The sequence below is a fragment of the Mastomys coucha genome, unplaced genomic scaffold, assembly GCF_008632895.1.
Source record: "Mastomys coucha isolate ucsf_1 unplaced genomic scaffold, UCSF_Mcou_1 pScaffold23, whole genome shotgun sequence".
Taxonomy (NCBI): Eukaryota; Metazoa; Chordata; class Mammalia; order Rodentia; family Muridae; genus Mastomys; species Mastomys coucha.
Genome location: NW_022196906.1, coordinates 47350092 through 47362168, shown reverse-complemented (window position 1 = coordinate 47362168; position 12077 = coordinate 47350092). Strand labels below are relative to the sequence as shown.

At 40.7% G+C, this 12077-nt stretch overlaps 1 protein-coding gene across 4 annotated transcripts in view; it reads right to left on the bottom strand.

The window, feature by feature from the left end:
- The window catches only part of Exph5 (exophilin 5), a 96791-nt gene that overhangs the window by 11097 nt on the left and 73617 nt on the right, over positions 1-12077 (bottom strand). For all 4 annotated transcript variants that reach the window (XM_031343529.1, XM_031343527.1, XM_031343528.1 and 1 more), the window contains one exon: positions 3931-4066. In XM_031343529.1, the coding sequence (XP_031199389.1) occupies positions 3931-4066 (136 nt within the window). The remainder of the gene's footprint in view (positions 1-3930; positions 4067-12077) is intronic.

Below are 12077 nucleotides of genomic sequence, written 5' to 3'. Positions count from 1 at the left end.
CGAGTTGCTGGTTCTAGTTTTGCTTCCATTTCTTAAGAGATAAGGTTGTTATTCTTTTGGGTTAGATTAATATTCAATTTTGATATCATGCCACACTCATTTATTTATCAGCAACTCTGTCAGGCTGTCATCTGATCAAGTGCTCTCACCTATGCAGCTAACTGCCTGATGCATATTAATTCAAGGAAAAAAAAAAGAAGATAAATAAAGAGCACTTTATTCATCTTTATTTATAAAGAGCACTTATTGGCCTTGTTGGAGAAAGTGTGTCACTATGGAACCTTTGAGGTTTCAGATGCTCAAGCCAGGCCCAGTAGCTCACTCTCTTTTCCAGGTGCCTGCTGATCTGAATATAGAACTCTTAACTACCTACCATGTCACCAGGCTTCCCACCATGATAATACAAAAGACTAAACCTCTGAACTTTAAGCTAGACCCAATGAAATGTTTTCCTTTATAGGAGTTGCCAATCAGAAGGCAATACCAATTTGGGCCCCTCTCTCTTTCTCTCTCCCCCCACCCTCTCTCTATATATGTATATATATATGCATATATATATATATATATACATATATGTGTGTGTGTATGTGTGTGTGTGTGCATGCACAGATATGCACAAACTCTCATGTGCATCCCACAGATGTAAACATGTACACACACCACTCATGCATATATACCTACTCACCTACATACATACATAGATGAATAAAAAAGGCAGAAAGCCAATTAGGAAGATCTCTGGCCACCACACACATAAGAGCTCACCTACATGCTCACCCACACATATATGAACACATACACACAAAACAACGTGGAAAGCTCTTGAGGAACCACATATAAAGTTGATTTCTGGCCTCCATATACAAATGAACACACACACACACTCACAAGCCTTCACATAAACCTTCACACACACTCTTGTGTGTGCATACATACACACAAAATTATATTTTTCCTAATAAATTTTAGCCATGTTCTCTCTGTGTATCTAAAGTCTGTTTACTCTTTGTGCAACACGGGCTAATAACAGAAGAGAATAATGTAGATAACAATATATGCTTGCCATTGAATTACTAGGCATGCTGAGGATTATTACTTCATGTCTCTCTATTTCTTTTACATCACAAGGTTACTGTAATAGTTCAACCTTTATTCACATCATGAGACTGTAATACAAATAAGCCTGCACACGGTATGTGGTTTCTCAGCTGTTCTGTCCAGAAAATAGCATTACAGACAAAAGTTCAGTCCCATTTAATGTACAAACACTTAGTTGGATAAATTTGGAGGCGATAAGTGGAATTCAAAGTTTTATACAATATTATTAGATGATATGTTAACTATAGACTTATTTTCAAGAAAACCTCTGTAATATAGCACTTCCCATGTATCAGGCACAGAACATCAATTAATAAATACTTATATAAACTTTACAGGGATGGCATTTTTACTACTTTTGTTTTATAAGTAAGGACACTGAACAAACCAAGACAAGGCCCTGGTCACTTAGTGCAGGGATTTGGATCCAGACACTGTCTCCTGAGTCCTACTACACAAAGGCTTGCGTCACGTGCATGAGATAGAGCTTTATTAGGAGGCAAAGCTGCTGTTGTAAACCAATGCTGACATTTATCTTATGGTCCCAGAGAGGGTGCTGTCCAAGCCAGGGTCCAGTGATCTCCTTAGAATATGAAGGATGGAGGTCAAACCCTGGGTGTCAAAAGTACCTTAGTCTGCAACTTTAGACACACCACCATTCATTATTCAAGTTGCTGCTGGCTGTGAGAGCAAAACAAGAGCAATACACTTTGCAAACTGATGGGAGACCAAAACAGGAACAATGTATCCTGCAGGTTAAGGGTTCTGTTTGCAGTTAAGTAGTTAAGAATAAGTTCCTGGTTGTCCTTGTTAAATTCTTTCAAGTTAAGGTATCTATTTGTAAGAGAAGAAGTTCTTGTCTGTCCTGTGCAGGTTAAGGTGTCTATTTGTAGTTAAACTATGTTTCTGTTTGTCCTGTGTTAAATCCTAGCAAGTTAAGGTTTCTATGTATAATTAAGAAGTTCCTGTTTCTTAGATATGTTGTAAACTGCTTGAGACCCCATTCACATGATCCTTCTCTTCCATTGCGTCTTTCTAACAGTGTATAACAGATGTCTCTCCCCTCTTTGAACACCTTATCTCTCCTATAAAAGGGACTTCAAGAGGCCAGCAGAGGCTGCTCTTTCAAGTCCCAACTTAAGATAAGACTGCTGCCTGGCCAGTCCTAGGTATACCTCAAAATACAGCTTTCTTTAACTGGACAATCACAGATTTGGTCTTTTTGAAATTTTCAGGCTTAACATTGGCATTGTTTTGTGTTGTATTTAATCACAGTAAACATTTTCCTCCATTAAACTATTATAACTGCATTCTCTTTAAGGTGTTTAGATTTTTTGAAGACTTTGCCTTATAACAGACATACTAGTGTATATATTTTATGATGAATACAAATCAACTATGTATTTATTGGTGAAATACTCCCTAATAAAAATCAGATCGGACACAGAAATAAGTATTTTTCAAAGTGCTGCAGTTCAGCGTCTGCAGAAACCTTTCCTTCTTGTGTTAAGGACTCACTTTAGTTATATCACTTCCTATTTAGTGTTTTTTTTTTTTAAACTAATGAATCATGGGAAGCAAGGCATGTCAGTATCTGAGTACATACAGCTGTCATGTATGGATGTGGAAGCAATGTGCCAATTACAGTGGGCAGGCACTAGAGGGATCTTTTCCCTTCTGTTCGGGACTTCTCTGTAAGTGCTCCTGAGCAGACCACGCCAGCAGAGCTCATCTTGATCACTAAGATCATACATGGAGAGGATCCTCAGTGAAAAGCCATTTGATTCCTAGTTACTGAAACCATCCACAATAAGATTATCAAACTATGCCAGACTATAAGGGTGGATAAAAGACAAAGAGAAAAGAAAACTCTACAGAGTTGATGAAATCTGCCTTCAAAACAAATGATAAAAATCTCTCCTCTTTGAGCTGTTTATGCCCCTCCACACAGTAAAGCCTATGTCAACTACAAAACAAAATATATTTAGAATAGAAAACACAAAAGAAATCATGGGCACATGGACTCCTACCCAGGAGGAGCCACTATTTTTATCCCATAACAAAATTCACTGACTCAAAGGTGTTCAGAACATCACATTAATGGGATTGTTTTTCTTACTACTTGAGAGACTGGAGAAATTAGTGCTCTGTCTCCTACCTTATTTTTAAAGACGTGTGCCGGGATCATTCCTCTTCAAACAAAAGCTTCATTTGGATTATATTTTCCCCTGGTTCCTGCCCATCTTGTCCCGGAGTGTTCCTAGACAGAGCCGAGGCTATAGCTCTCATGAGTAACTACCACTGGTTCCATTTCAGCGCAAACCGATTGATTATGTTTCCTCACTGTAAAGTTGCTGAACGGCCATGGACCTAACTTTCCTAAAGGCCAGGCTGATTGTGATCCAGAATAGCACATGTAAAGTGAACTATGGTATCAATTATAAGACTGGCGTGTACTATATACTTCTTGAATCTAAGTCAGTTTAGTAAACTGTTTAGTGACTACAGGATTTTATCACAGTGTATTTATGCCCTAATCAGGAACAGACTTTTAAGAGCAATCTCTATAGATGTGATTTGACCTAAGGTAAAATATTAAACATTATTACCAGCCCATACGTCTGTCATTCTTTGATCTTGAATTATTGGCTTAGATTTATATTTAACCATAAGATTCAAGATCTTGGTTCATAACATAGAATGGAATCTTCCTCAGATGAAGGAAGCAAGCCCAGGCCTTGATTTGTTTGGAGCATGTAGTACAAAGGACAGTTAGTATTTGCCTCTCTTTAGTTCCCGGAGTTCCTAGGGAGAGCTGCTATATGAGCTTACCTTGGAAAAACTCACTCTCCAGCTCGGAAGTGTCCCAGGGCGGAGGCATACCGCTCTCTTCCCTCATGACTGCCGGCTTAGGAACAAACACACTGGCCACTGGTTGGTTCCCAACGGGCGAATTGTATAATTTTGCCTGTCAAATTTAAAATGAAAAAAAAAAAAAAAGATTATTTTACATCTTCTCTAGGTAAAGTACTCGAGTGTTCTCCCAAAATGTCAACTGTTCTAGTCTAAGAATTACTGATCAGTTTTCCCAACATTTGTTTCTCAGTTTAGTGTTCCCTTAGTTTTGCTGTTTACAATGGATCATGAACACCCACACATAGCCTCCTATGCAGGCCTCCCTAGATATAGATTCACACACACATAATCCTATATACATACTCATATGAATGTTCCCTTATACATATCCTCATATTCACATTCTCCTATACATACCCACCTAGGCATGCTCCCCTAAACATACCCCCATTCACACATGCCCCTACACACACTATGCACACTCCCCTTCATACACCTTCACACACACATACACTATCTACACACACATTCTTATATATAATCCCTTAAACATAATTCAATGTATGCTAATTCTTATAGTAACAAAGTTCAGGGATACACTAAGACTCTTTCAGAATTAAACAGGCCTTACGGTAGGAGAGCGATTCCTGGCAATCAGATAATTAACTTTTCTCAAGTTGGGAGTATTGTCTCCATGGCGCTAATGGCTAGGACTTTGGATTTCCTGACTGTGCATTTTCTATTAAGAGTATCTTAGTCCCGTCAGGTGGACCTTGAGTTTTGTGAGCTCAGAGGGCATAAAAAAAGACAGTGTTCCTATCTCAAGGTCATTCTGATTGACAGAACAGAGAAGAAACACAAGGAAAGTGATCAAATACATGTGACATGAAAATGGAAGGGAGGAAAGGGACCGGCAGGCAGAGGCAAGAAGGACAGGAAACATAAAGTATGGGCATGCCATACCAGAACTCAGCACGCTCTTGAGGATTTTGAAAACAAATTACATTTCTAGAGGAAGAGGAGTGGAGAACGCTCACACACATGGCTGTGAGCAGGTTTAGTAATTCTGAGATGAAGCATTGAAATGTAAGATCTTGTTTGTCTTTTTAAACTACTGCTATTTTTAAAGGACCTAGGAGACAGACATAAAGCTAAAGTTGTGTTCCATTAAAAAACAAAGCCTGGCGAGTGTTTACGTTGATCTCAAACTCAATCTCTGTCCTACTTTCAAGCTTGAGTTGCTGTATAACCTTGGGAGGATTACCCCACCCACCTTCACTTTAGGTGCCAGGAGTCCTCCTGCATTTCCTTTGTCAATCTGGCTGTCACTCCTGCCTCCTGCCTCAGTTCATCCTGCCAGGGTTTGATTCCTGAGCAAGGCTGGCAGCTCTGGTCCTTTCCCCTTTATATACAGGTCACTCTGCTATCCAGTGCGCCTGTGCCTTTGGAGTACTTGGCTCCCTGGTGTCTCCTTTCTACTTCATATCACACCTACCTTATCTATGAAGTCGGAGAGGCCAGAGGTCTGCTCTTGCCAAGGCCTGGCTAAGAGTCCAGGTCCCTTTATGCAGCCCCCCCCCCTTGTTTGCCCCCAGAAGCCTGCCCAGATTTCATTGACTTGTGTTTGGAGCCCTATGGTCATAAGTGAATACTCACAAAGGGGGCTAATCAATGAAGAAACAACACTCCCAAGATAATTTACTCATCATTGAATGTAATCTGTCACACAAATATAAAAATCTAAGATAAACAAATAAAACTTTGATTATAGATACCCATTAGAGATATGAAAACTGAAAGTTAATCACTTGAAAAAAAATTTAAATTTAGTTCTTTTATCCCTAGACAATGAAGAGGCTTCTCTTTCACATTCTTCCAGGCCTCTTCTGTTTTCTATTTTTGTTTCATTGTTTTGAGACAAGGTCTTACTTTGTAGCCCAGGATGACTTGGAGCTCACTAGGTACCCCACTGGGCTGGCCTCAATGTCACAGAAAATTTTCCTGCCTCAGTTTCTCAAGTACTACAACGTGTACTAAAACACTGGTTCAGTTCTCCATCTATTAGCAACCTATTATAGATGTTATAAAATCCATCATTCCAAAATCTGTAGTTTTGGTAGTTGGTACACAAAGAAGTTATTAGATAAAAGTCACCAAGCATGATTCTGTCTGTCTGTCTGTCTGCCTCTCTCTCTCTCTCTCTCTCTCTCTCTCTCTCTCTCTCTCTCTCTTTTCTCTCTCTCTTTTTTTTTTTGAGATAAGATTTCTCTGTGTAGCCTTGGCTACCCTGGAACTCCCTCTGTAAACCAGGCTGGCCTGGAACTCACAGAGATCTACCTGCCTCTGCCTCCTGAGTGCTGGGATAAAGTTAAAGACATGTGCCACCACCGGGATGCACTTAACATCCAAACAAACTTCAGATTCCCTCCGTGCACACCAGAGTACATGCCTGTGACCTCCAGGATCACAATTTTGCATAGGAAACATTTATAAATGAAATGGAAAATTCATGCACTAGGGGCTCAAGTGAGAGGTGAATATCTGTATGCTGGAAGGTCCCTCTATCTAGGGACCCAGGCTCTTTTCTGTAAGGCCAACCCTATACACCCAACATATCCAGATACTTCTGATACAGATATATGTGAACTGAATGGCTAACATCATCAACAAACAAACAAATGTGATTTTACTAACATGCAGCTTTAGCTCTACAGCTGATCAGAAGTTGGTACCAGGTGTGAAGAAGGCCGAGCATCATCCAGGCTCTTCAGACCCTTTTATTTAAGCAGTATGTGAGATGTTATCAGGAGTTGTTTTCTTACCAGAAACAAGTAAATGCAGATTATCAAGTTGTTACGTTAAAGACTTTGAGTATTTCATCAATCCCATGAAGTTGGTATTAATATCATCCTCACCTTCAGGAAACTGGAGTTTTAAGAAGCCATGCCATTTGCTTAGATCCCAGTGGAAGTAGAGAGAGGATTCATTCCCAGGATGTTGGATTTTAGAACTCATACTTAATCTCACAGCTCCTAGCAGAATCCCACAGTTCTTGGTCTATCAGAATACTGTATCCAGGTAGTAGGGATTTTCTTCAGCTAAACACAGGCCTCACAGTGCCCTGGGAGTAGCCTCAGTGCTTTGTGACCCAGATCAGACATTGATCCTCAGTTGAGGCTCACTCTTCCCCTCCATGCTGCAGAATCACCATAAAACAAGAGATTCACTTCTCATTCCTAGCTTGGAATCTTTGCATTAAAATCATATAAAGGCCCTTTCCAGACTTTGGTGCAAGCCTTTCCTTCTCTTTACAGATTCCCTGTGCTCCAAAGTCTGACATATACAATGCCCTAAATATCATGGACTTCTAGACCTTGGTCCCTGTGTTCTTCATTTTTTGCCCTTTCTCAATGTTTTCTTTCTGAAACAGCTTGCTGTGTTGTGCATGGCCATGGAAGAGACATCCTGACATAGTTTCCTGCCTCTGGAGCAGAGCCAGCAGGACGTGAGTTCTCCATGAGTGTTGACAGTTGCTGTAGGCATGGGGCTTGTTTGTATAATAATGTAAATATTTTCATGTTCCTCCTTTGAGGAATGCTCTCCCTGTTAAGGTTAATGATTCTACGATAAGTAGAAACAGCGCAGGGTCTGGGAGGTGAGAATGTGTTCTTCGGCAAATGGTAAGTTCTGTACCCTTCAAGACAGTTCTTAAGGTTGTAGGAAAGAACTCTGAAAACATGAATTCAAGAGTGTATAATTTCTCAACTATGCAAAATATAAGGATGCGCTGTGACTTGTATGAGGGGCTTCATGGACCTAAAAGAACAAAGGCAGCTGCACTATGAGCCAGCTTGTCAGAAAGATACAAAGGCAGGAAGATTCCTGAGTTCAAGGTCAGCCTGGGACAGGTTAAGTCTAGGTATAGTGGGAATGGTAATTTCAGTATGGGAACCCATCCAGCTAAACTTAAGTTTGTGCTTACAAAGGCAGGCCGATATCAGTTCATTTGCTATATTTAAAAAAAATGTACTTGGGCTAGAGAGATGGCTCAGTAGTTAAGAGCACTGACTGCTCTTCTAGAGGTCCTGAGTTCAATTCCCAACAACTACATGGTGGCTCACAACCATCTGTAATGGGGATCCAATGCCCTCTTCTGGTGCATCTGAAGACAGCTACAGTGTATTCATCATATATATAAAATAAATAAATAAGTAAATAAATAAAGATCCTTTAAAAAACCTGTAATTAAAAAAATGTACTTGATGTCTCTTATAAGAATCAAGAGGCTAAGGTCATAAAATACTAATTTGTGACATAACCAAAAGGGAACCTGGGACAATGATTTGAATTGATAATGTAAATAACAGACTGGGCTTTGGTCTGCAAGAGCTGAGCTATTTACACAGCTGTCTGGAGAGCCGGCTCAAGCAGAACCCAGAGCTGTCAGCTTGTACCCACATTTGACTTCAAGTTGTTCTTTTGCCACTCCCAACATCCTTTCCTCAGGAACTCCTCTCTAAGCTGAGGCTGGTCCTTGGCAATGGGGGCTCATCCTCCCAACTCCAGGTCCTGTATTACTACTTTCTCCACAGGAACCCGTCCTCAACCCTCCCAAGCAGAAGTCATTCCCACCATACTTTTTATACTCTTTTGTTGTTGCATTTATATACATCATAATATCGCACGCTACATTTTCAACAATATTACATTGCATAATATTATAATTCATAATATTGCACATTACAGCATCATGTCCAAAGTTTGGGTTCTTTTTATTTTTGCCCTGCCACTAGCTTTCTCTTCCTACTAGAGATCTCTCTCTTCTCTCTGATTAAGGAAACCAAGGATCCAAAGACAAATGAATCAGGTCCTGGAGGTAGCAAACTTCCAGAGGGAAATAAATAAAGTAATGCCTTTTTATTTGTATTGTGTGCATCAACATGATACATAGTCTGCAAGGGCTGATTAATGCCAAATTCAAGATACTCTCCTGTCACAGTGATAGTCTCTCCTTCTGAACTTCTCTAAATTATTTTTAATACTTTGTGTGTGGAAGTGGTAGTATGGTGTGTGCCTGTTATATGTATGTGTGTGCAGGGGCATGCAGTCAGTGCTCTGACCTGCTGAGCCATCTTGCCAGCCCCCCGGTACTTTTTAAATACTATATTTCATATATATTTTCTCCTTATATTTTTGGTATTTTGCACATACCAAAGTCAGAGGAGGATGTCTTGTCTTCCTTTATCACATTCCACATTATTGTCTAGATAGGGTCTCTCACTGCATCTGAAGCTCATCATTTTCAAATGACTGGTTGGCTAGTGGACTCCCATGATCCTCTTGTTTCTACCTCCCAGTGCTGGGGTTATGGGGATGTAATCTGGCTCCTTTTAATTTTTTTAATTTGTGATTACTCAAGACAGATTTCTCTGTGTAGCCCTGGCTATCCTGAAACTCCCTTTATAGACCAGGCTGGCTCCAAACTTAGAGATCTGTCTGCCTCTGCCTCCTGAGTGCCATTATGAACTATCTTTGTAAGCTGGCTCTTAAGTAGGAGCTGAGGATTTGAACTCAGGTCCTCATGCTTGCACAGTAAGTGTGCTTCCCCCTGAGCCATCTCCCTAGCGCAGCTAATACATCATTGTTTTTTTTTTCTCACTTGTTACCAACATTCTTATATTTTAAAAATTATTCATTCATTTAAAAAGATATTATAGGGCTAGAGAGGTGACTCCATTGTTAGCAGCACTGGCTATTTTTTTTTTTTCAGAAGACCTGGGTTCAATTTTCAGTACCCACATGGCTGCTAATAACTGTCTAAAATTCCAGTTCCAGGGGATCCAACACCTTCTCACCTCTGTGAGCGCTACATTCATGTGGTATAGAGACATACATTCAGGTAAAAACAATTAGACATAAAATAAAATAAAAGTAAATAAACATTTAAAATTATTTATTTATTTGAGGGTATGTGTACCATGGCGTGGTTGTGGAGGTCAGAGGACAACTTGTAGGAATTAGGGCTCTCATTCTACCATGTGGGATAAAACTAAGGTTTTTGGTTTTCTGGCAAGTGCCAGTTTTTTACCTTTTGAATCATCTTGCTAGCCTTCAGTTACTTTTTATTTTTTTTTTAAGATTTATTTTATTTATTTTATGTGTATGAGTACACTGTAGCTGTACAGATGGCTGTGAGCCATCATGTGTGTGGCTGCTGGGAACTGAAGTCAGGACTGCTCCCTCCACCCCTGCTTGCTCTGGCATAATTCGCTGTAGCTGTCTTCAGATGCACCAGAAGAGGGTGGTTATGAGCTACCATGTGGTTTCTGGGATTTGAACTCAGGGCCTTCGGAAGAGCAGTCGGTGCTCTTACCTACTGAGCCATCTCGCCAGCCCCCAGGTGCTTTTTAAATACTATATTTCTTATATATTTTCTCCTTATATTTTTGGAACAAACTTGTGGCCCAGCTAAGGATTTATCACCCCCATTTTGGAGATAAAACAACCAAATTTCAGGTAAATGTCATACTGACATCACATGAGTGACATAAAGCAGTGGTGGCTATTCACACTCATCTGACCTGATCTCAAACCCGGATCTTTCCAACGTTTACTAATGTGTACATCTACATGACAATCCATTTGGAAGGAGGATCCTGGCCTCACACGCCCTGCCCTTCTGTGAGGAGTGACACTTTGCACGTAGTTATGAACTGACTTAGGACACCTCAAGAGAGAAAACTACAGGGGAAAGGTTACAAATCAAAATTATAACATAACTGAGTTAATGAAAAAAGTTTTCCATTTTCAGGAGGCCGAAGCAGGCAGATCTCTGATTTTGAGACCAACCTTGTTTACAGAATGGGTTATAGGATGGAGGGAACACACAGATAAATCCTGTCTTGAGGGAGAAAAAAAGAAGAAAAGAAGTGTTCTCTCTTAGGACCCTGAAAAGCCCGCTGGGAGGTCAGCATAGTGGTTATTTATAAATGCTACACAGTGGAGGCTTGGCTCTTCCCAGGAATGTCTACATTAGAAATTCTCAACCTGTAGGTCATGATCCCTTGGGAGCGGGGATCAAACATCAATCATATATATCTTGCATATTAGATATTTACATTATAATTCATAACAGTGGCAAAATTACAGTTGTGAAGTAGCAATGAAAATAATTTTGGGTTGGGGGTCACCACACCATGAGGGGCTGTATTAAAGGGTCGCAGCGTTAGGACTGGTCTGCATGCCTCGGGGTGAATTACTTAACCTTCTTGTGCCACAGTGATTTGTTGGTAAAATGAAACTAAGGACGACAGAAAGCAGTGCTTCCTGTCTGGGCTGCTGAGAAGATTAGCTGACTTCATAGCTGGGAACCACTGAGAACCGGTCGGGCGTTAGCAAGTCCTCCCTGCCTACTGTTGCGTGTTTTGGGGTTATGGAGAATTTTCTGGAGAACACCTGAGACCTCAATAAGCTAGGCAGATGCCCAATAGGACACTGTAGGAGACCAGCGTTTTTAGATGTCGGCTTTCAGGAAACGCGGAACATAAAAGCCACTGAATAAACCAGGCCTTTTACACAACTTCAATGCCCTCTCCTGATACTGTCTGCAGTGTTGACATAACTAAACAAACACAGCTCCTGTGAGAGTGTAACCTTCGAACACTTGAGAACGTCCCAGGGTAGCCAAACCTGCGGAGCGGCTGAGGGAGCGGGAACCCACGCTGCCAGATACGATCAAATGCCTTGGTAAAGTCAACAAATTAAATTTTAGGGTGTTCCCAGATTTGTTCTGTGTCTGATCTCTGGTGGAGGTCACACTCCGCAATATATTCTGGGCCCTGTGGCTTAAAATCACATATTCATTTCTGCTTTCTGGCTCTGGACACACAGGCTATACCAAGCAGGGATAGGTCGAGAGAAATGAGAGGCTATCTATTTTTTAAGTCTCCCTTTGGAGGTGTGTCCCTCCAGACACAATGCTGGCTGTAGTAAGCTAAGCTAGAATGTGTTCAGGGAAAGTAAGAGCAGCTAGCTGGCCCCAGTCATATTTCTTTGTCTTCTTCTCCTTCTCCTTCTCCTTCTCCTTCTCCTTCTCCTTCTCCTTCTCCTTCTCCTCCTCCTCC